Source organism: Manis pentadactyla, chromosome 8 (genome assembly GCF_030020395.1).
Source record: "Manis pentadactyla isolate mManPen7 chromosome 8, mManPen7.hap1, whole genome shotgun sequence".
NCBI lineage: Eukaryota > Metazoa > Chordata > Mammalia > Pholidota > Manidae > Manis > Manis pentadactyla.
The window spans coordinates 54,941,302-54,967,219 of record NC_080026.1 but is presented as its reverse complement, the minus strand read 5'-3'; the positions used below and the strand labels follow the sequence as shown (position 1 = coordinate 54,967,219).

General features: G+C 39.0%; 2 protein-coding genes across 2 annotated transcripts in view; one reads left to right on the top strand and one right to left on the bottom strand.

Annotated features, from left to right (window-relative positions):
- RYR2 (ryanodine receptor 2) overlaps positions 1-25,918 on the bottom strand; it is a 961,351-nt gene that overhangs the window by 608,802 nt on the left and 326,631 nt on the right. The gene's annotated exons all lie outside the window — the stretch shown is intronic.
- LOC118929330 (importin-5-like) lies at positions 21,004-24,446 on the top strand. The gene is given in 2 exon segments (XM_036919344.2): positions 21,004-21,969; positions 21,971-24,446. Coding segments are annotated over 2 exon segments (3,291 nt in total). The 5' UTR covers positions 21,004-21,094; the 3' UTR covers positions 24,387-24,446.

Genomic DNA, 25,918 nt, shown 5'->3' with positions numbered 1-25,918 from the left:
GAAAAGGACTTTCTTTTCCCAGTTGACAAACCCACAACCTGCATACAGCCACTGCTATCACCATAAAAAGGCAAAAAAGTTTAGTCCAGTCAAAGATACTTACAACACCTGAAAAAGGAACGGCAGAGACAAAACCCAACCAGTCTCCCTGTAAAAGAATTCAAAATAAAAATCATAAACATGCTGACAGAGCTGCAGAGAAATATGCAAGAGCTAAGGGATGAAGCCTGGAGGGAGATTACAGATGTCCGGAGGGAGATTACAGAAGTGAAACAAACTCTGGAAGGATTTATAAGCAGAATGGATAAGATGCAAGAGGCCATTGATGGAATAGAAACCAGAGAACAGGAACGCATAGAAGCGGAAGCAGAGAGAGAGAAAAAAGGATCTCCAGGAATGAAACAATATTAAGAGAACTGCGTGACCAATCCAAAAGGAACAATATCCACATTATAGAGGTACCATAGGAAGAAGAGAGAGAAAAAGGGATAGAAAGTGTCTTTGAAGAAATAATTGCTGAAAACTTCCCCAAACTGGGGGAGGAAATAGTTGCTCAGACTACAGAGGCACACAGAACTCCCGAGGGATGGGACCCAAAGAGGACAAGAGCAAGACACATAATAATAAAAGGGGCAAAGATCAAGGACAAGGACAGAGTATTAAAGGAAGCCAGAGAGAGAAAAAAGTGACCTACAAAAGAAAACCCATTAGTATATCATCAGACTTCTTAACAAAAACACTACAGGCCAGTAGAGAATACCATGATATATTTAATGCAAAGAAACAGAAGGGCCTTGAACCAAGGATACTGTATCAAGCACGATTATCATTTAAATATGAAGGAGGGATTAAACAATTCGAACACAAGCAAGAGTTGAGGGAATTTGCCTCCCACAAACCACCTCTACAGGGTATCTTAGAGGGACTGCTCTAGATGGGAGCACTTTTAAATACAGGACAGAACAAAACACATAACATATGAAGAATGGAGGAGGACAAAAAAGAAGGTAAAGAAATAATCATCAGACTGTGTTTATAACAGCTCAATAAGTGAGTTAAGTAAGACAGTAAGGTTGCAAACAAGCTAACCTTGAAATTTTGGTAACCACGAATCTAAAGCCTGCAATGGCAATAAGTACATATCTGTCAATAATCACCCTAAATGTAAATGGACTTAATGCACCAATCAAAAGACACAGAGTAATAGAATGGATAAAAAAGAAAGACCTATCTATATGCTGCTTACAAGAGACTCACTTCAAACCCAAAGACACGCACAGATTAAAAGTCAAGGGATGGAGAAAGATATTTCATGCAAAAAACAGAGAGAAAAAAGCAGGTGTTGCAATACTAGTATAAGATAAAATAGACTTCAAAAAAAGAAAGTAACAAGAGATAAAGAAGGACATTACATAATGATAAAAGGCTCAGCACAATAAGAGGATATAACCATTATAAACATATATGCACCCAATACAGGAGCACAAATATATGTGAAACAAATACTAACAGAATTAAAGAGGAAATAGAATGCAATGACGCATTCATTTTGGGGACTTTAACATACCACTCAATCCAAAGGCCAGATCCACCAGACAGAAAATAAGTAAGGACACAGAGGCACCGAGCAACACACTAGAACAGATGGACCTAATAGGCACCTATAGAACTCTACATCCAAAAGCAACAGGATACACATTCTTCTCAAGCGCATATGGAACATTCTTCACAATAGACCACATACTAGGCCACAAAAAGAGCCTCAGTAAATTCAAAAAAACTGAAATTCTACCAACCAACTTTTCAGACCACAAAGTTATAAAATTAGAAATAAACAGTACAAAGAAAGCAAGAAGGCTCACAAACACATGGAGGCTTAACAACATGCTCCTAAATAATCAATGGATCAACGACCAAATTAAAATGGAGATCCAGCAATATATGGAAACAAATGACAACAACACAAAGCCCCAACTTCTGTGGGATGCAGCAAAAGCAGTCTTCAGAGGAAAGTATATAGCAATCCAGGCATATTTAAAGAAGGAATAACAATTCCAAATGAATAGTCTAATGTCACAATTATCGAAATTGGAAAAAGAAGAACAAATGAGGCCTAAGGTCAGCAGACGGAGGGACATAATAAAGATCAGAGAAGAAATAAATAAAATTGAGAAGAATAAAACAATACAAAAAAATCAATGAAACCAAGAGCTGGTTCTACAAGAAAATAAACAAAATAGATAAGCCTCTAGCCAGACTTATTAAGAGAAAAAGAGAGTCAACATACATCAACAGAATCAGAAACAAGAAAGGAAAAATCATCATGGATCCCACAGAAATACAAAGAATTATTAGAGAATACTATGAAAACATATATGCTAACAAGGTGGAAAACCTAGGAGAAACGGACAACTTCCTAGAAAAATACAACCTTCCAAGACTGACCCAGAAAGAAACAGAAAATCTACACAGGCAATTACCAGCAATGAAATTGAAGAAGTAATTAAAAAACGACCCAAGAACAAAACCCCCGGGCCAGATGGATTTACCTCGGAATTTTATCAGACAGAGAAGACATAACACCCATTCTCCTTAAAGTTTTACAAAAATAGAAGAGGAGGGAATACTCCCAAATGCATTCTATGAAGCCAACATCACCCTAATACCAAAACCAGGCAAAGACCCCACCAAAAAAGAAAACTACAGACCAATATCCCTGATGAATGTAGATGCAAAAATACTCCACAAAATATTAGCAAACTGAATTGAAAAATACATCAAGAGGATCATACACCATGAACAAGTGGGATTCATCCCAGGGATGCAAGGATGGTACAACATTAGAAAATCCATCAACATCATTCACCACATCAACAAAAAGGACAAAAACCACATGATCATCTCCATAGATGCTGACAAAGCATCTGACAAAATTCAACATCCATTCATGATAAAAACTCTCAACAAAATGGGCATAGAGGGCAAGTACCTCAACATAATAAATGCCATATATGATAAACCCACAGCTAACATCATACTGAACAGCGAGAGGCTGAAAGATTTTCCTCTGAGATCGGGAACAAGACAGGGATGCCCACTCTCCCCACTGTTATTCAACATAGTACTGGAGGTCCTAGCCACAGCAATCAGACAAAACAAAGAAATACAAGGAATTCAGATTGGTGAAGAAGAAGTCAAACTTTCACTATTTGCAGACGACATGATACTGTACATAAAAAACCCTAAAGACTCCACTGCAAAACTACTAGAACTAGTATCAGAATTCAGCAAATTTGCAAGATACAAAATTAACACACAGAAATCTGTAGCTTTCCTATACACCAACAATGAATTAATAGAAAGAGAAACCAGGAAAACAATTCCATTCACAATAGCAACAAGAAGAATCAAATACCTAGGAATAAACCTAACCAAGGAAGTGAAAGATCTATACCCTGAAAACTACAAGACACTCTTAAGAGAAATTAAAGAGGTCACTAACAAATGGAAACTCATCCCATGCTCCTGGCTAGGAAGAATTAATATCATCAAAATGGGCATTCTGCCCAAAGCAATATATAAATTCCATGCAATCCGTATCAAATTACCAACAGCAGTCTTCAATGAACTGGAACAAATAGTTCAAAAATTCATATGAAACCGCCAAAGACGCTGAATAGACAAAGCAATCCTGAGAAGGAAGAATAAAGTGGTGGGGGGGGATCTCACTCTCCAACTTCAAGCTCTACTACAAAGCTACAGTAATCAAGACAATTTGGTACTGGCACAAGAACAGAGCCACAGAGCAGTGGAACAGAATAGAGACTCCAGACATTAACCCAAACATATATGGCCAATTAATATATGATAAAGGAGCCATGGACATACAATGGGGAAACAACAGTCTCTTCAACAGATGGTGCTGGCAAAACTGGACAGCTACACCTAAGAGAATGAAACTGGATCACTGTCTAACCCCATACACAAAAGCAAATTCAAAATGGATCAAAGATTGAATGTAAGTCATGAAACCATAAAACTCTTAGAAAAAAACATAGGCAAAAATCTCTTAGACATAAACATGAGTGACCTCTTCTTGAACATATCTCCCCAGGCAAGGAAAACAAAACCAAAAATGAACAAGTGGGACTATATTAAGCTGAAAATCTTCTGTACAGCAAAGGACACCATCAATAGAACAAAAAGGTATCCTACCATATCGGAGAATATATTCATAAATGACAGATCCAACAAAGGGTTGATATCCAAAATATATAAAGAGCTCAAACACCTCAACAAACAAAAAGCGAATAATCCAATTAAGAAATGGGCAGAGGAGCTGAATAGACAGTTCCCTAAGAAGAAATCCAGATGGTCAACAGGCACATGAAAAGATGCTCCACATCGCTAATCATCAGAGGAATGCAAATTAAAACCACAATGAGATATCATCTCACACCAGTAAGGATCGCCTTCATTAAAAAGACAAACAACAACAAATGTTGGCGAGGTTGTGGAGAATGGGGAACCCTCCTGCACTGCTGGTGGGAATGTAAATTAGTTCAACCATTGAGGAAAGCAGTCTGGAGATTCCTCAGAATGCTCAAAATAGAAATACCATTTGACCCAGGAATTCCACTCCTAGGAATTTACCCTAAGAATGCAGCACTCCAGTTTGAAAAAGACAGATGCACCCCCATGTTTATCGCTACACTATTTACAATAGCCAAGATATGGAAGTAACTAAATGTCCATCAGTAGATGAATGGATAAAGAAGATGTGGTACATATACACAATGGAATATTACTCAGCTATAAGAAAAAAACAGATCCTACCATTTGCAACAACATGGATGGAGCTAGGGGGTATTATGCTCAGTGAAATAAGCCAGACAGAGAAAGACAAATACCAAATATTTTCACTCATATGTGGAGTATAAGAACAAAGGAAAACTGAAGGAACAAAACAGCAGCAGAATCACAGAACCCAAGAATAGACTAATAGTTACCAAAGGGAAAGGGACTGGGGAGGATGGGTGGAAGGGAGAGATAAGGGCAGGGAAAAAGAAAGAGGGCATTACGATTAGCATGTATAGTGCGTCGGGGGCACAGGGAGGGCTGTGCAACACAGAGAAAACAAGTAGTTATTTTACAGCATCTTTCTATGCAGATGGACAGTGACTGCGAAGGGGCATGTGGAGGGGACTTGGTGAAAGTGGGAGCCTAGTAAACATAATGTTTTTCATGTAATTGTAGATTAATGATACCAAAATTATAAAAATAAATATAAATAAATAAATAAAAATACAGTGATTAAAACAGCAGTGCTTGGACATTATAATGGACAGATGTGTGATAGCATATGTAGCTCAGAGTAACACATCTAGCAATGTGTGAATTTAATATATGATTACAAAGACATCCCAGTAAATAAAGGAATCGTAAGTCATGAATTGTAAGTCATAAGTCACTTTTGCTTAGCTATTAGGTTAATATCAACTTACATATCAATAATAGTAAATAAATCCTGAATGGATCTACTATGAGCAATGGTAACCTTTGTGCTGTGGACTTGAGACCAACATAATATTGTGTATCAACTATACTTCAATAAAAAAAAATAAAAAACAGTAACCTTCATATAATAATAAGTCCTTAAATAAATTCTAGCTTCTTTAACTACAAAAAGGTGATGGGGGCAAAGAGAGATACAGTAATTTTAACACAACAATTCAATGCAAACCCGATCAAAATCCAAGCAAGTTATTTTTGTGGACATTGACAAACTGATTCTAAAGTTTACATGGGCAGGCAAAAGACCCAGAGTAGCCAACACAACACTGACTGGGAAGGATGAAGTTGGAGGACTGACACTCCCCAAGAACAAGACTTACTATAAAGCTACAGTAATTAGGACAGTGGTGTTTTGGCAAAAGAATACACAGTGAGATCCATGAAACAGAATAGAAGGCCCCAAAATAGACCTAAGCACGGTTGGTGAATTGATCGCTGACAAACGTGCAAAGGCAAAGCAATGGGGAAAGGACAGTCTTCACTGAACAGTGCTCAATCAACTGGACATCACACTGTCAACTGGACATCAACATTGGAAGCATTTTCCCCTCTCTAACATTTGGAAGTGTTTGAGAAGAATTTCTGTTAGTTCTTTAAATGTTTGGGAGAATTCATCTGTGAAGCCATTTGGTCCTTGGATTATTCTTTTGGGGAAGTTTTATTTTTATTATTGATTCAATCTCCTTACTCATTTCTGGGCTGCTAGGATTTTCTATTTCTTTATGATTCAACCTTGGTTTGTTGTGTGTTTCTAAGAATTTATCCATTTCTTCTAGTTTATCTAGTTTTTTGACATGTAATTGTTCATAGTAGCCTCTCATGATCCTTTGTATATTTATGGTATCATCTGTAATGCCTCCATTCATTTATAATTTTATTTGTGTCCTCTCTCTTTTTTTCCTGTAAAGTCTAGCTAAAGATTGGTCAAGTTTGTTTACTTTTCAAAAAACCAACTGTTAGTTTTTTATATCTCTTCTATCTCTATTTCATTTATTTCTCCTCTAATTTTTGTTATCTCCTTCTAATAGCAGCTTACTTTTTTAAACAGTTTTTTTTCCTAATTCCTTGTGATGTACAGTTAGGTGGTTTTTTTGAGATCTTTCTTTTTTCTTAACATAGACATTTGTCACCATTAATTTTCCTCTTAGAGCTGCTTTTTGCTATACCTCATAACTTTTGATATGTTGTTTTCCAATTTTTTTTTTCAATTTTTTTTTGTTTGCTTGTTTGTTTGAGAGGGCATCTCTCATATTTATTGATCAAATGGTTGTTAACAACAATAAAATTCTGTATAGGGGACTCAATGGAAAATCATTAATCCACCCCAAGCCTAATTCTCAACAGTCTCCAATCTTCTGAAGCATAACGAACAAGTTCTTACATGGTGAACAAGGTCTTACATAGTGAATAAGTTCTTACATGGTGAACAGTGCAAGGGCAGTCATCACAGAAACTTTCGGTTTTTTTTTTTTTTAATAATTATTTTTTATTGAAGGGTAGTTGACGCACAGTATTACATTACATTAGTTTCAAGTGTACAACACAGTGGTAGAACATTTATATACATAATTCTAGGTTCCAGCTATCACCCTACCAAGCTGTTACAATATCTTGACTATATTCCTTATGCTATACATTACATCCCAGTTACTTATTTATTTTACCATTGGAAGACTGTCCTTTTTTTTTTTTTTTATTTTGTGAGGGCATCTCTCATATTTATTGATCAAATGGTTGTTAACAACAATAAAATTCTGTATAGGGGAGTCAATGCTCAATGCACAATCATTAATACACCCCAAGCCTAATTTTCGTCAGTCTCCAATCTTCTGAGGCATAACAAACAAGTTCTTACATGGTGAACAAATTCTTACATAATGAATAAGTTACATAGTGAACAGTACAAGGGCAGTCATCACAGAAACTTTCGGTTTTGCTCATGCATTATGAACTCTAAACAGTCAGTTCAAATATGAATACTCATTTGGTTTTTATACTTGATTTATATGTGGATACCACATTTCTCTCTTTATTATTATTATTTTTAATAAAATGCTGAAGTGGTAGGTAGATACAAGATAAAGGTAGAAAACATAGTTTAGTGTTGTAAGAGAGCAAATGTAGATGATCAGGTGTGTGCCTGTAGACTATGTGTTAATCCAAGCTAGACAAGGGCAATGAAACATCCACGTATGCAGAAGATTTCTCTCAGAACAGGGGGGGTGAGGTTCTAAGCCTCACCTCTGTTGATCCCCAATTTCTCACCTGATGGCCCCCCTGCGACTGTGCCTGTCTTAGGTTGTTCCTCCCTTGAGGAATCTTACCCTTCTCTGGCTAACCAGTCATCTTCCGGGGCCATACAGGGACATGTGAAGTTGGTAAGTGAGAGGGAAGCCTTATTGTTTGAAAAGGTTAGCTTTTTACTTCTTTGCATATTTATTCCCTGTGGATTCTATGCCTAGCATTTGTCTTGAGGTATCTTTACCACTTGGAAGAATTATGATACTCGGTAAATTTGATATGAGGCACAAATTCTATTTAAGGGTTGTAATTAGGAAGGAAGAAGAAAAGCTATAGAAGTAGCAGGCGGAAGAAAACATGGGAAGATTGATTATTTCTTTGACATATCTTCTTGTAGAGTAACTTCAGCATGTATAGGTTTTAAGCTACTACTTAAATTGCGCACACACATTAACATAATAGGAGTATAGTTACATAACCAAAGCATATCTGTAATTACCAGCCATCTCCAGTGAAACCAAGAAAATCAGTTAGGCACCTTAGGCATTTGTGAAAACGTATCTATGATATGGTGGATATTGTCCAACTGAACTTGAACAGTCTGAGAGAAATCAGACAAATTAAAACAACCCATTCCTGGGGACTGTTCACATGCCATATGTTCTTTTAACAGTAAATAGTCTGTAATTGTAAGACTTTGGAGCGCTACAATTTGCACTTCTCCAAATTCTTGGTTGAGTTCCAACAGTATAGATCCAGTCAAATTTGTTGTTTTACTGTATGCACAGGCCAGCTTAGATATCTCCTTTCTCATTCCCATGGCAAGTCCAGGAACTGGTGGGATGAGTGCATCTACAGCTGAAGCAGTGCGTGGATCTTTGTTGGGGTTTTTTGATGATCATCTTCTGGCATGAGTCTTCCAGAGAGTGCAGATGTTGGAAGTTCTTTTTCATATCGTATCTTAGTTCATTTTCGGGGTAGCCCAATTAGGCTTTGATCCTCTGTATAAACACAAACAGACCCTTTGCCTACACTTTTATATACCCTTTATACTGTTTTTCAATTTTTACACTTCAAGTTATTTTTTATTTCTCTTTTATTTATTCTTTAATTCATTGGTTGTTCAGGAATGTATGTTCAATATATGTGTGAATTTTCCACTTTCCTCCTGCTATTGATTCTAGTGCAAAAGAATGATTCTAGGCACAGACCTGATACCCACAGAGAAAATTAACTCACAATGGATCACAGACTTATATGTAACACACAAAACTGTAAAACTCCTAGAAGGTAATTCAGGGGAAAATCTGGGTGACCCTGAGTTGGGTAATGACTTTTCTGATACAAAACCCAAAGCAGGACCCATAAAAGAAAACTTGTATCCTTACAATTAATTCTTCTGCTCTGTGAAAGACAGTGCTAGCCAAAGGAAAAGACAAGCCACAACTGGAAGACAATCTCTTCAAAACACATATATGATAAAGGACTGATAGCCAGAATACACAAAGAACTCTTAAAACTCAACTATAGGGAGGCGGAGCCAACATGGCGGCGTGAGTAGGACAGTGGGAATCTCCTCCCAAAAACATATATACTTTTGAAAATACAACAAACACAACTAGCCCTAAAAGAGAGACCAGAAGACGCAGGACAGTGGCCAGACTGCAGCTACACCAGCGAGAACCCAGCGACTGGTGAAAGGGGTAAGATACAAGCCCCGGCCCGGCTGGACCCGAGCGCCCCTCCCCCCAGCTCCCGGCGGGAGAACAATAGGCAGAGCGGGAGGGAGACGGAGCCCAGGACTGCCGAACACCCAGCCCCAGCCATCCGGGCCAGAGCGCAGACACAGTATATGCCCAGGGGGCCCTGGATACTGGGAGAACAGGGAGTAAGACCTCTGAGCGGGTGCTGAAGCTGATGCCCCTGTGACAAAGAAAAGCGGGGGCTTTTTGAAAGTCTTAAAGGGACAGGGACTTAACAGCTTGACGGAAACAACCCAGGTCACAGTACAGCAGCTGGAAATTACAGGGAAAACCGGGTGCACTAACCCCCTGGGCAACAGCTCTGAGACCCCTCACGGAGGCAAACAGTCAAGCAGCCCCCCCATCCATCACCCCACCGGGCGCTGCGAAAGCAGAGAAGCAGCCTGAGACAAATTCCGCCCACAGAAAGGGAAATTTCTCCCTCCTGGCCAGGCAAGACACAAAGACCCACTCTACACGCAATTACCCAACACAAGCCACTAGGGGTCACAGTTGCCCCAGTAAAGAAAGGCCAGTAGTAAGTGAAAATTTTGGTCCTCCCAGCTGACAGTCAATAGCACCTGTCAACATGAAAAGGCAAAAAAATATGATCCAGACAAGACTAACCCAGACAGCTTCGGCATCTGCTACATCTTCCCCTGAGAAGGAATCTGGGGAGATAGATTTAGCCACTCTACCTGAAAAAGAATTCAAAACAAAAGTCATAACCATGCTGATGGACTTGCAGAGAAATATGCAAGAACTAAGGAAGGAGAATTCAGAAATAAAACAAGCTCTGGAAGGACTTCAAAACAGAATGGACGAGATGCAAGAGACCATTAATGGACTAGAAAACAGAGAACAGGAATGCAGAGAAGCTGATGCAGAGAGAGATAAAAGGATCTCCAGGAATGAAAGAATTTTAAGAGAGTTGAGTGATCAATATAAAAGAAATAATATAAGAATCATAGGCATTCCAGAAGAAGTAGAGAGAGAAAAGGGGATAGAAAATGTCTTTGAAGAAATAATTGCTGAAAATTTCCCCAAACTAGGGGAAGAAATGGCCTCTCAGACCACAGAGGTACACAGAACTCCCATGACAAGGGATCCAAGGAGGGCAACACCAAGACACATAATAATTAAAATGGCAAAGATCAAAGACAAGGACAAAGTATTACAAGCAGCCAGAGAGAAAAAAAAGGTTACCTACAAAGGAAAACCCATCAGGCTATCATCAGACTTCTCAACAGAAACCCTACAGGCCAGAAGAGAATGGCATGATATACTTAATGCAATGAAACAGAAGGGCCTCGAACCAAGACTACTGTATCCAGCACGAATATCATTTAAATATGAAGGAGGGATTAAACAATTCCCAGACAAGCAAAAGTTGAGGGAATTTGCCTCCCACAAACCACCTCTACAGGGCATCCTACAGGGACTGCTCTAGATGGGAGCACTCCTAAAAAGAGCACACAACAAAACACCCAACATGTGAAGAAGGGAGGAGGAGGAATAAGAAGGGAGAGAAATAAAGAATCATCAGATTGTGTTTATAATAGCTCAACAAGCGAGTTAAGTTAGACAGTAAGACAGTAAAGAAGCTAACCCCAAACATTTGGTAACCACAAACTTAAAGCCTGCAATGGCAATAAATTCATACCTTTCAATAATCACCCTAAATGTAAATGGACTGAATGCACCAATCAAAAGACACAGAGTAATAGAATGGATAAAAAAGCAAGATCCATCCATATGCTGCTTACAAGAGACTCACCTCAAACCCAAAGACGCGCACAGACTTAAAGTCAAGGGATGGAAAAAGATATTTCAAGCAAACAACAGAGAGAAGAAAGCAGGTGTTGCAATTCTGGTATCAGACAAAACAGACTTCAAAATAAAGAAAGTAACAAAAGACAAAGAAGGACATTACATAATGATAAAGGGCTCAGTCCATCAAGAGGATATAACCATTATAAATATATATGCACCCAATACAGGAGCACCAACATACCTGAAACAAATATTAACAGAACTAAAGGAGGAAATAGAATGCAATGCATTCATTCTAGGAGACTACAACACACCACTCACTCCAAAGGACAGATCCACCAGACAGAAAATAAGTAAGGACACAGAGGCACTGAACAACACACTAGAACAGATGGACCTAATAGACATCTACAGAACTCTACATCCAAAAGCAACAGGATACACATTCTTCTCAAGTGCTCATGGAACATTCTCCAGAATAGACAACATACTAGGACACAAAAAGAGCCTCAGTAAATTCCAAAAGATTGAAATCCTACCAACCAACTTTTCAGACCACAAAGGCATTAAACTAGAAATAAACTGTTCAAAGAAAGCAAAAAGGCACACAAACACATGCAGGCTAAACAACACGCTCCTAAATAATCAATGGATCAATGACCAAATCAAAATGGAGATCCAGCAATATATGGAAACAAATGACAACAACAACACTAAGCCCCAACTTCTGTGGGACGCAGCAAAAGCAGTCTTAAGAGGAAAGTATATAGCACTCCAAGCATATTTAAAAAAGGAAGAGCAATCCCAAATGAACGGTCTAATGTCACAACTATCAAAATTGGAAAAAGAAGAACAAATGAGGCCTAAGGTCAGCAGAAGGAGGGACATAATAAAGATCAGAGAAGAAATAAATAAAATTGAGAAGAATAAAACAATAGCAAAAATCAATGAAACCAAGAGCTGGTTCTTCGAGAAAATAAACAAAATAGATAAGCCTCTAGCCAGACTTATTAAGAGGAAAAGAGAGTCAACACAAATCAACAGTATCAGAAATGAGAAAGGAAAAATCACAACAGATCCCGCAGAAATACAAAGAATTATTAGAGACTACTATGAAAACCTATATGCTAACAAGCTGGGAAACCTAGGAGAAATGGACAACTTCCTAGAAAAATACAACCTTCCAAGACTGACCCAAAAAGAAACAGAAAATCTAAACAGACCAATTACCAGCAACGAAATTGAAGCGGTAATCAAAAACTACCAAAGAACAAAACCCCCGGGCCAGATGGGTTTACCTCGGAATTTTATCAGACATACAGGGAAGACATAATACCCATTCTCCTTAAAGTTTTCCAAGAAATAGAAGAGGAGGGGATACTCCCAAACTCATTCTATGAAGCTAACATCACCCTAATACCAAAACCAGGCAAAGACACCACCAAAAAAAAAAACTATAGACCAATATCCCTGATGAACGTAGACGCAAAAATACTCAACAAAATTTTAGCAAACCGAATTCAAAAATACATCAAAACCATCATACACCATGACCAAGTGGGATTCATCCCAGGGATGCAAGGATGGCACAACATTCGAAAGTCCATCAATATCATCCACCACATCAACAAAAAGAAAGACAAAAACCACATGATCATCTCCATAGATGCTGAAAAAGCATTTGACAAAGTTCAACATCCATTCATGATAAAAACTCTCAGCAAAATGGGAATAGAGGGAAAGTACCTCAACATAATAAAGGCCATCTATGAAAAACCCACAGCCAACATTATATTGAATAGCGAGAAGCTGAAAGCATTTCCGCTGAGATCGGGAACTAGACAGGGATGCCCACTCTCCCCACTGTTATTTAACATTGTACTAGAGGTCCTAGCCACGGCAATCAGACAAAACAAAAAAATACAAGGAATCCAGATTGGCAAAGAAGAAGTCAAACTGTCACTATTTGCAGATGACATGATACTGTACATAAAAAACCCTAAAGACTCCACCCCAGAACTACTAGAACTGATATCGGAATACAGCAAAGTTGCAGGATACAAAATCAACACACAGAAGTCTGTGGCTTTCCTATATACCAACAATGAACCAACAGAAAGAGAAATCAGGAAAACAACTCCATTCACAATTGCATCAAAAAAAATAAAATACCTAGGAATAAACCTAACCAAAGAAGTGAAAGACTTATATTCTGAAAACTACAAGTCACTCTTAAAAGAAATTAAAGGGGACACTAACAGATGGAAACGCATCCCATGCTCATGGCTAGGAAGAATTAATATCGTCAAAATGGCCATCCTGCCCAAAGCAATATACAGATTTGATGCAATCCCTATGAAACTACCAGCAACATTCTTCAATGAACTGGAACAAATAATTCAAAAATTCATATGGAAACAACAAAGACCCCGAATAGCCAAAGCAATCCTGAGAAAGAAGAATAAAGTAGGGGGGATCTCACTCCCCAACTTCAAGCTCTATTATAAAGCCATAGTAATCAAGACAATTTGGTACTGGCACAAGAACAGAGCCACAGACCAATGGAACAGACTAGAGAATCCAGACATTAACTCAGACATATATGGTCAATTAATATTTGATAAAGGAGCCATGGACATACAATGGCGAAATGACAGTCTCTTCAACAGATGGTGCTGGCAAAACTGGACAGCTACATGTAGGAGAATGAAACTGGACCATCGTCTAACCCCATATACAAAAGTAAACTCAAAATGGATCAAAGACCTGAATGTAAGTCATGAAACCATTAAACTCTTGGAAGAAAACATAGGCACAAACCTCTTAGACATAAACATGAGTGACCTCTTCTTGAACATATCTCCCCGGGCAAGGAAAACAACAGCAAAAATGAACAAGTGGGACTATATTAAGCTGAAAAGCTTCTGTACAGCAAAAGACACCATCAATAGAACAAAAAGAAACCCTACAGTATGGGAGAATATCTTTGAAAATGACACATCCGATAAAGGCTTGACGTCCAGAATATATAAAGAGCTCACACGCCTCAACAAACAAAAAACAAATAACCCAATTAAAAAATGGGCAAAGGAACTGAACAGACGGTTCTCCAAAAAAGAAATACAGATGGCCAACAGACACATGAAAAGATGCTCCACATCGCTAATTATCAGAGAAATGCAAATTAAAAGTACAATGAGGTATCACCTCACACCAGTAAGGATGGCTGCCATCCAAAAGACAAACAACAACAAACGTCGGCGAGGCTCTGGAGAAAGGGGAACCCTCCTACACTGCTGGTGGGAATGTAAACTTGTTCAACCATTGTGGAAAGCAGTATGGAGGTATATCAAAATGCTCAAAACAGACATACCATTTGACCCAGGAATTGCACTCCTAGGAATTTACCCTAAGAATGCAGCAATCAAGTATGAGAAAGATCAGTGCACCCCTATGTTTATCGCAGCACTATTTACAATAGCCAAGAATTGGAAGCAACCTAAATGTCCATCGATAGATGAATGGATAAAGAAGATGTGGTACATATACACAATGGAATACTACTCAGCCATAAGAAAAGGGCAAACCCAACCATTTGGAGCAACATGGATGGAGCTGGAGGGTATTTTGCTCAGTGAAACAAGCCAAGCAGAGAAAGAGAAATACCAAATGATTTCACTCATCTGTGGAATATAAGAACAAAGGAAAAACTGAAGGAACAAAACAGCAGCAGAATCACAGAACTCAAGAATGGACTAACAGGTACCAAAGGGAAAGGGACTGGGGAGGATGGGTGGGTAGGGAGGGATAAGGGGGGGAGAAGTAGAGGGGTATTAAGATTAGCATCCATAGCGGGGTGGGAGAAAGGGGAGGGCTGTACAACACAGAGAAGACAAGTAGTGATTCTACAACAGGTTGCTACGCTGATGGACAGTGACTGTAAAGGAGTATATAGGGGGGACCTGGTATAGGGCAGAGCCTAGTAAACAAAGTATTCGTCATGTAAGTGTAGATTAATGATTAAAAAAAAAAAATGCAGTTCCTATGTGGTGACCTCTAATGAGTTCTACACAATGATATAAAGGACATATAAAAGTGTAGGCAAAGGGTCTGTTTGTGTTTATACAGAGGATCAAAGCCTAATTTGGCTACCCCGAAAATGAACTAAGAAACGATATGAAAGAGAACTTCCAACATCAGCACTCTCGGGAAGACTCATGCCAGAAGATGATCATCAAAAAACCCCAACAAAGATCCACGCACTGCTACAGCTGTAGATGCACTCATCCCACCAGCTCCTGGACTTGCCATGGGAATGAGGAAGGAGATATCTAAGCTGGCCTGTGCATACAGTAAAACAACAAACTTGACTGGATCTATACTGTTGGAACTCAACCAAGAATTAGGAGAAGTGCAAATTGTAGCGCTCCAAAATCTTACAACTACAGACTATTTACTGTTAAAAGAACATATGGGATGTGAACAGTGCCCAGGAATGGGTTGTTTTAATTTTTCTGATTTTTCTCAAACTACTCAAATTCAGTTAGATAATAACCATCATATCATTGATAAGTTTTCACAAATGCCTAGGGTGCCTAACTGGTTTTCTTGGTTTCACTGGAGATGGCTGGTAATTACAGGTATGCTTTGGTTATGTAACTATACTCCTATTATGTTAATGTCTGTGCGCAATTTAAGTAGTAGCTTAAAATCTATACATGCTGAAGTTACTCTACAAGAAGATATGTCAAAGAAATAATCAATCTTCCCATGTTTTCTCCCGCCTGCTACTTCTATAGCTTTTCTTCTTTCTTCCTAATTACAACGAATTCTTAAATAGAATTCGTGCCTCATATCAAATTTACCGAGTATCATAACTCCTCCAAGTGGTAAAGATACCTCTAGACAAATGCTGGGCATAGAAGCCACAGGGCATAAATATGCAAAGAAATAAAAAGCTAACCATTTCAAACAATAAGGCTTCTCTCTCACTTACCAACTTAACATTTCCCTGTATGGCCCCGGAAGATGACTGGTTAGCCAGAGACGGGTAAGATTCCTCAAGGGAGGAACAACCTAAGACAGGCACAGTCGCAGGGGGGTCATCAGGTGAGAAATTGGGGATCAACAGAGGTGAGGCTTAGAACCTCACCCCCCCTGTTCTGAGAGAAATCTTCTGCATATGTGGATGTTTTATTGCCCTTGTCTAGCTTGGATTAACACATAGTCTACAGGCACACACCTGATCATCTACATTTGCTCTCTTACAACACTAAACTATGTTTTCTACCTTTATGTTGTATCTACCTACCACTTCAGCATCTTATTAAAAATAATAAAGAGAGAAATGTGGTATCCACATATAAAGCAAGTATAAAAATCAAATGTGTATTCATATTTGAACTGACTGTTTATAGTTCATAATGCATTAGCAAAACCAAAAGTTTCTGTGATGACTGCCCTTGTACTGTTCACCATGTAACTTATTCACTATGTAAGAATTTGTTCTCCATGTAAGAACTTGTTCGTTATGCTTCAGAAGATTGGAGACTGACGAAAATTAGGCTTGGGGTGTATTAATGATTGTGCATTGAGCATTGACTCCCCTATACAGAATTTTATTGTTGTTAACAACCATTTGATCAATATATATGAGAGATGCCCTAACAACAACAACCAAGAAAATGTACACACTTCCAATTGTAAAATAAATAAGCAACCGGGATGTAATGTATAGCATAAGGAATATAGTCAAAATATTGTAACAACTTGGTATGGTGATAGCTGGTACTTAGAATTATCATGTATATAAATGTTGAATCACTGTGTTGTACACCTGAAACTAATGTAATGTAATACTGTGTGTCAACTACCCTTCAATAAAAAATAATTATCTAAAAAAAAAAAAAAAAAAAAAAAAAAACTCAACTATACAAAAATACCCACCCAATTAAAAACTCAGCAGATGATCTCAGTCACCTCACCCAGAACATACCAGGTGCCAAATGAGCATATGAAAAGGTACTTAACATGCTATGTCATCAGGAAGTTGCAAATTAAAATAACAATGAGATACCACTCTGACACCTATTAGGATAGCTAAAATCCAAAAACTGAGAATGCCAAATATTGATGTGAATGTGGAACAGGCACTCATATTCATTGTTAGTCAGAATGCAACATGGTACAACCACTTTGGAAGACAGCTGGGCCATCTCTTACAAAAGTAACACACTCTTTATCATAAGACCCAGCCATCATGTTCCTTGGCATTTACCCAAAGGAGCCTAAAGTTTGTATGTCATGAAAACCTGTACACATGGTTCAGAGCAGCTTTATTCATAAATGCCAAAACTTGGAAGCAACCAGATGTTCTTCACTAGGTAAATGAATAAACAAGCTATTGTACCTCCATACAATGGAATACTCAGTAATAAGAAGAAAGGAGCCCTCAGGCTAGGAAAAGACATAAAGGAATTTTAAATGAATATTGTCATGTGAAAGACGCCAGTATGAAAAGTCTCTGCTGTATGATTCCAATTACATGGAATTATGAAAAAGGAAAAACTATGTAAACAGTAAGATGATCAGTGGTATCCAGGGGCCGGGGGAGGAAGTGATGAATAGGTGAAGCAGAGAGGATATTTAAAGAGTGACACTATTCTGTGTGACACAATAATGGTGGATACATGACATTATACATCTGTCAACATTCAGAATATACAGCACAAAGAGTGAACCCTAATGCAAACGATGGGCTTTCAGTATTAGCTCACCTGTTATTACAAATCTAATGCAAGGTATTAATAACAGGAGATAGAGGGCCTGTTGGGGAGAAATTTCCCAACAATTTTCTGTAAACCTAAGACTACCTTAAAAAAATAAGTGAAATAAAAACATTTTCAGATATCAAAAAACATTTTCTAATATAAAGAAATTACACCTAAAACATACCAAATCACTATTACATACTATAAAATGAGAAAAATGTAAGAAAATATAAAAACCCATGAGTAGACATGTTACTTCAGGCTGGGAGGATTATGAAAGGATTCTAGGGAGACACCCCTCAAACATGTGTACAAAGGGTGGGGTGAACTTCTGAAAGGCCCACAATTCTAAACTGAAGAAATCACATGGTAAGAATATGAGAATATCTATCTGAGGAAAACAGAGCATATTTAGGGAGTGAGTGCAGTTTAGATAGAGGTGGCCAGTATGAAGAACTAACTAGGACATGAAACAAAACTAAAGCCTTAAAGTCCTGCATAAAAACTGAGGTCACATGGCAACAGTTAGACTAGGAACAGTTTACCCAGGGAACAGCTGTGCAAGTTAAAGCGTGAGAAATAAGATATAATCAAAGCAGTTTTTGACATAACCCCATGAGAGTGAGCTAATTATTGGCTGACCCCACCCAGGTGCGTACATTTCTTCCTAATCAATACTTGAACAGGTCTTGCAGGAACCAAAAACTCGGAACCTAAATACAAATTTACTAAATGGAAATATCTATGTGGCATCTACCTCAAATCCATTCTTGAAATAAAGAGACTATAACTCAAGAATTAATAAATTACATAATCCATTTCCTTACTCATAATATAACTGTAATAGACACAAATACTTCTATTCTGTAAACTATTCAAAACAAAATCTCCCATCTCGGGTGTATAAAGACAATCTCAGTTTGTATCAGTGATCCTGGAATCTTTTGTTTATTCTTCATCACCAGAAAACATGCATTGAGTGTTTGTACTGATGGTGCACATCCTGCCCTGGAAGAAACACCGCTACCTGCCGGGGCTCTCTCACCATTTCCTCTACAGAGCCTGGAACACAGGTGCTCATGATGTGTCTGTAGGGTGAACAAATGCAACTAACTTATGAAGTATTCAACTTTGCTGGCTCACTCCTGCTTCTTCTATTATCTCTGTCACTATTTACCTATCATTTAGCACTGTCTAATCTCTCTTGGCACTGTCTCATTTCATTGGGACACTTTCCTCTATCAGATTATGTGACACTTTCAAATAAGTTCTTGTCTCATTTTTTCCAGAACTACAGAAATCAGTGCACTACAATTTGAAGCCCCTCCCATGAGCTCTTTGTACTTTGTCAATGGTCTGAGGACAATTCTAAGGTTTCCTTCTCCAGTAAAGAACCCTACCACAGCTCTGTATGGTTAGAGCTAATGGCCTCACTGTTATCTCAAAAGCCGCATGAACATAATCTGGTTGTGCCACCAGCACCAGCCTCATGCTCTCAGAATCCTCCACCTGGTTACTCAAATTCTCAGGTTATGTAAATGTCACTGGTCTTTGTCTTTCTCTCCCAGCTCCGAGATCAGCTGCAAAAAAGTACAGGCTTCTGAGAGTAGTCACCTTCCAAAGGAGTTACTCAGACTCCTTTTAAATCTTCAAATCTGAAACTATATGAAAGGTTTGTATGTGTCATATCATCTGTACTTTTTTTCTAGGGAAGGTTTCCACAGCTTGTATCTGATTCACAAAAGCACTGCATCTAGGGATGGCCTTATAACCTCACTCAGACTGGGACACTGGACAGGAAAGGGGTAAACTAACAGGAATTAAGCTGTGACAATGGGTGTTAACCTAAGATGGGCCAGGCAAACAAGGATGGGTGATTCCCAGACCCCAAAAGGTTATTTTCTCATTTTCCCTTCTGAGAAGATTCCTTTTCTCCCACAATAGGGAAGGGTAAGGTGAAAAACAGCAGCACTTAACAGGTAAAATTCTACCTTAGGTTCAAAACTGTTACTATAGTACCAGAGACAGAATTCTGGGCACTTTAAAGCCCTTTAATTTTTTTATCTATAAATGCTCTCTTGCAATCCCTCAAGTCGTCAAGTATTTACTGCATATCCACTTCGTAATTTGCACTGTCCTAGGTGTTCGTGGTAGGTGATGGCAAGTGAGCACAACCAACCAACTGTCCTGCCCTCATGGGGTTTACACTCTAATGAGGAGAGGTGGTCTATACAGAGCAGAAATAAAAATAAAACCAGAATGTCAGAAGATAATAAGCACTTTGGAGAAAACTCATTCAAGGTAAGAAAAAGGGCTAGTTAGGGGATGGGGAAAGAAAGGGCAGTGCCATTTGATAAAGAGTAGTGTGAAAAAAGTATGTCATTAGATTAGACTAGAATTTTCTTTTAAATAAAATTAGAACTCTAAGAGAATAAAAACAAGAGAATAGTTGACTAGGTTATGAATATCTTTAAATCACTGGTAAATTCAGGAATAGTTCATCACAGAAATTTACCATCTGATTCATTTGCTATCACATATTTACACATGAAGGTATTTTTTATTCTAAACACAAAAACAAATATGAGGAAGATGTCTAAATTGAATGACACTAATCAAATAAAATAATCTATACATTCAAGATTCATAATCTAAAACAGTGCCTAACTGTGCCACTGTGATTAAATTACATGTTGATTAAATTGGCCTCCTTACTAAATTTGATGCTAGAGTCTCTGGAAACCACATCATTTAAGTACACAGAAATACGTGGTAGCCTTAGCTTCAGAGTAGAAACTAGTCTTTCTAGAGACAAAAAGAGTAAAACACTACCCTTTCCCCTTTGCCCCGCCCTTTCCCGCCCTGCCCCTCAGCCCCACGCAGCCGGTCGTGCAGGTCCCGTGCTGGGCCCGCCCCCAACCCTCCTGGCGGCCCGCCAGCGCGCCTCACGGCTCCCGTCTCTCCTCTCCCTCCTCCTCTCTCACTCCTAGCGCAATGGCGGCGACTGCCGCGGAGCAGCAACAGTTCTACCTGCTCCTGGGAAACCTGCTCAGCCCCGACAATGTGGTCCGGAAACAGGCAGAGGAAACCTATGAGAATATCCCAGGCCAGTCAAAGATCACATTCCTCTTACAAGCCATCAGAAACACAACCGCTGCTGAGGAGGCTAGACAAATGGCTGCTGTTCTTCTAAGACGTCTTTTGTCCTCTGCATTTGATGAAGTCTATCCAACTCTTCCTTCTGATGTTCAGACTGCCATCAAGAGTGAACTACTGATGATTATTCAAATGGAAACACAGTCTAGCATGAGGAAAAAAATTTGTGATATTGCTGCAGAGCTAGCCAGGAATTTAATAGATGAGGATGGCAACAACCAGTGGCCAGAAGGTCTGAAGTTCCTTTTTGATTCAGTCAGCTCTCAAAATATGGGACTGCAGGAAGCTGCCCTTCACATTTTCTGGAACTTCCCTGGAATTTTTGGGAACCAACAGCAGCACTATATAGATGTTATCAAATGGATGTTAGTTCAGTATATGGAAGATCAAGAACATCCGTCGATCAGGACATTGTCTGCTAGAGCTACAGCTGCATTTATACTTGCAAATGAACATAATGTTGTTCTCTTCAAACATTTTGCAGACTTGTTACCTGGTTTCTTACAGGCTGTAAATGACTCATGCTACCAGAATGATGATTCAGTCTTAAAATCCATTGTTGAGATTGCAGATACTGTTCCAAAATATTTGTGTCCTCACTTGGAAGCAACTCTGCAGTTAAGTCTGAAGTTGTGTGGAGACACTAGCCTCAATAATATGCAATGCCAACTTGCCCTTAAAGTAATCGTGACTCTCTCTGAGACTGCAGCTGCTGTTACGAAAACATACCAATATTGTTGCACAGACTATTCCTCAGATGTTAGCAATGATGGTTGATCTTGAAGAGGATGAGGACTGGGCGAATGCGGATGAGTTAGAAGATGATGACTTTGACAGCAATGCAGTGGCTGGTGAGAGTGCATTAGACCGAATGGCTTGTGGACTTGGTGGGAAGCTCGTTCTACCGATGATCGAGGAACACATTATGCAGATGCTTCAAAATGCTGACTGGAAATATCGGCATGCAGGGTTAATGGCATTATCTGCCATTGGGGAAGGATGCCACCAGCAAATGGAAGGAATTCTAAATGAGATAGTAAATTTTGTTTTGCTTTTTCTTCAGGATTCTCATCCAAGAGTAAGGTATGCAGCCTGTAATGCTGTGGGACAGATGGCTACAGATTTTGCACCTGGTTTCCAAAAGAAATTCCATGAGAAGGTGATTGCAGCGTTGCTGTAGACCATGGAAGACCAAGGAAACCAGTGGGTGCAGGCCCATGCGGCTGCTGCACTCATTAACTTCACTGAGGACTGATCCAAGTCACTGCTTATTCCATACTTAGAAAATTTGGTGAAACATCTGCACTCCATCATGGTACTTAAACTTCAAGAGTTGATTCAGAAAGGCACCAAGTTAGTTTTGGAACAAGTTGTGACGTCTATTGCATGAGTTGCAGATACTGCAGAGGAAAAATTTGTCCCCTACTATGATTTATTTATGCCATCACTAAAGCACATTGTTGAGAATGCAGTTCAAAAGGAACTCAGACTTCTCAGAGGAAAAACTATTGAGTGCATCAGCCTCATTGGTCTGGCTGTTGGGAAGGAAAAATTCATGCAAGACGCATCCGAAGTGATGCAGCTGTTGCTGAAGACCCAGACAGACTTCAGTGATATGGAAGATGATGACCCTCAGATCTCTTACATGATCTCAGCATGGGCCAGAATGTGCAAAATCCTTGGAAAAGAATTTCAGCAGTACCTTCCAGTGGTTATGGGGCCTTTAATGAAGACAGCTTCAATTAAGCCTGAAGTAGCCCTTTTGGATACTCAAGACATGGAGAATATGAGTGATGATGATGGCTGGGAATTTGTGAATCTTGGAGATCAGCAAAGTTTTGGTATTAAAACTGCTGGACTGGAAGAAAAATCAACTGCTTGTCAGATGCTGGTTTGCTATGCTAAAGAGCTAAAGGAAGGCTTTGTGGAATATACAGAACAAGTTGTCAAATTGATGGTCCCTCTACTGAAATTTTATTTTCATGACGGTGTTCGAGTGGCAGCAGCTGAATCTATGCCTCTTTTCCTGGAATGTGCGAGAGTTCGTGGTCCTGAGTATCTTACACAGATGTGGCATTTTATGTGTGATGCTCTAATCAAGGCCATTGGCACAGAACCAGATTCAGATGTCCTGTCAGAAATAATGCATTATTTTGCAAAGTGCATTGAAGTGATGGGAGATGGATGCTTTAATAATGAACACTTTGAAGAATTAGGAGGTATATTGAAAGCTAAACTCGAAGAACATTTTAAAAATCAAGAATTGCGACAAGTTAAAAGACAAGATGAAGACTATGATGAACAAGTGGAAGAGTCACTACAAGATGAGGATGACAATGATGTTTATATTCTGACCAAAGTGTCAAACATTTTACACTCAATATTCAGTAGCTACAAGGAAAAGGTGTTACCATGGTTTGAACAGCTGCTTCCATTAACTGTCAACCTAATTTGTCCGCATAGACCATGGCCAGACAGACAGTGGGGATTGTGCATCTTTGATGATGTCACAGAACACTGTAGTCCAGCCTCATTTAAATATGCAGAATATTCCTTAAGGCCAATGCTCCAGTATGTATGTGACAACAGCCCAGAAGTCAGGCAAGCAGCTGCATATGGCCTGGGAGTCATGGCTCAGTTTGGTAGAGATAACTACCATCCTTTTTGTACAGAAGCACTTACACTGCTGGTGAGAGTTATTCAGTCTGCTGATTCTAAGACCAAAGAAAATGTCAATGCTACAGAGAACTGCATTTCAGCTGTAGGGAAAATCATGAAGTTCAAGCCCGACTGTGTGAAAGTGGAAGAAGTCCTTCCGCACTGGTTGTCTTGGCTTCCACTACATGAAGACAAGGAAGAAGCTGTTCAGACTTTCAACTACCTGTGTGACCTGATTGAAAGTAATCACCCAATCGTTCTTGGCCCAAAGAATACGAATCTGCTGAAAATATTCAGTATAATTGCAGAAGGAGAAATGCATGAGGCAATTAAACATGAAGATCCTTGTGCCAAATATCTGGCTAATGTAGTTCGCCAAGTACAGACTTCTGGAGGACTGTGGACTGAATGCATAGCACAGCTCAGTCCTGAGCAACAGGCAGCCATACAGGAGCTCCTGAACTCTGCCTGAAGGGCCTTAATATTACCACCAGACAACTAACTCCAAATAAACGTTTACCCTTTTGTTTAGGTTTCTTTGTTTTGTTTTTGAGCAAAAAAGAACAGTAGAGTTGTGTAGGCCATTCTGCAAAGCCACAACAGCAGGAAAAGAAGCATGGATTTCAGAATGGTGTTCAAGCGGATTTTATCGTACCACTGAAGAACTTCCCCATAAGCCCTCCAGTAGCACTGAAGAGTATTTTTCTATTGGTATAACCCACCCATTTCAAGGTGAAAAGGGTAATAAAATTGATTTTGATCATTAGACATAAGGAAATTTAAGGCACAACAGCTTTAAAGATGAGCTACTCAGCATAGATGTGTATTAAAACGAATTCCTATTAAAAAAAAAAAGAGTAAAACAGAAAATGTCTACAAGTAGAAGATGTATTTTTCAACCATAGACAAATGTCCACATTCACATAAGTAGTAGATAAGTAGTTGTGGCTCAGTGAATATTTTTAGCTACAAACCATTCTAGGACTTTATAAGCACATTCATCTTTTAAATCACTGCACCAATTTCACAGATGAAAGACAGGTACATGGTTTTCTACAGAGGCTTTAAACAAGATGCCAGCTAACGACCACATCAAGTTAGTAAATTCATTAACTTACTGGCATTAAAGCTCCATTCCCAAAGCAATATTTATGCTTTACCAGGGATGTTCCTTAAGAGCAATGTAAATAAAGCCCAGCCTCTTGCAATAACATGTTGTTATAGTAGCTATTTGTGGATTGCTGTTTTTATGTAGATAGCTGGTAATGTCAAAGTGTGTACAATATAAACAGACTAATCCATTAAGCTTTGCACAGTTTTTGACTGTGGAGGAAACCAGACATTTTTTTATGTGATGTATACCTTTGTTTAGGAGGAGATGGGTGAGTAATTAGGGGTTCCTTCCTCTGTACTCTCAGCAAACCACTTAGTAACAAACCATGTTTCCCCACTTTCCATTTATTTACCTTCTTTCTCCTATGAGACCACTAAGTTCCTATTGAGCAAGGACGAATTCTTATTGATCTTGGTATATGCAGCTCAGAATTCACAGCAGTAGCTCTACATTCTTTTGTGGAATGAATGCCTCTTGAAGCAGTGGGTGGAGAAGGAGCCTGGGTTTCCTATTCCTCCAGTGTGGGAACAAGTGAGCATAAACTTTGATTTCTTCTTTCCTAGATAAGGATATAGCTTGCTAGACCCAGTTTGGCTCAAGAACCTGGCAGATCGCATACAGAAATAAATATTTCCAATTGAGGCATAAGGATGTTAACTCCAGGTCTGCTATGTATAATAGGAAACAATATTAGAGATTCTCCAATGTTCATTTACACATAGAATCGTCATCATTCATTCATAAAAGGGTCCCAAGTGAGTAGCAGTACCCTTTCCTCTGCCCAGCCCATGCTCTAAGCCATCTGTGTATGCCACCTTCACTCCTGCCAGTCAATAGGGTGGGCATGAGTGTGTGACTCCGGGCATGAGAGAAAGCCCACTAGGAGATTT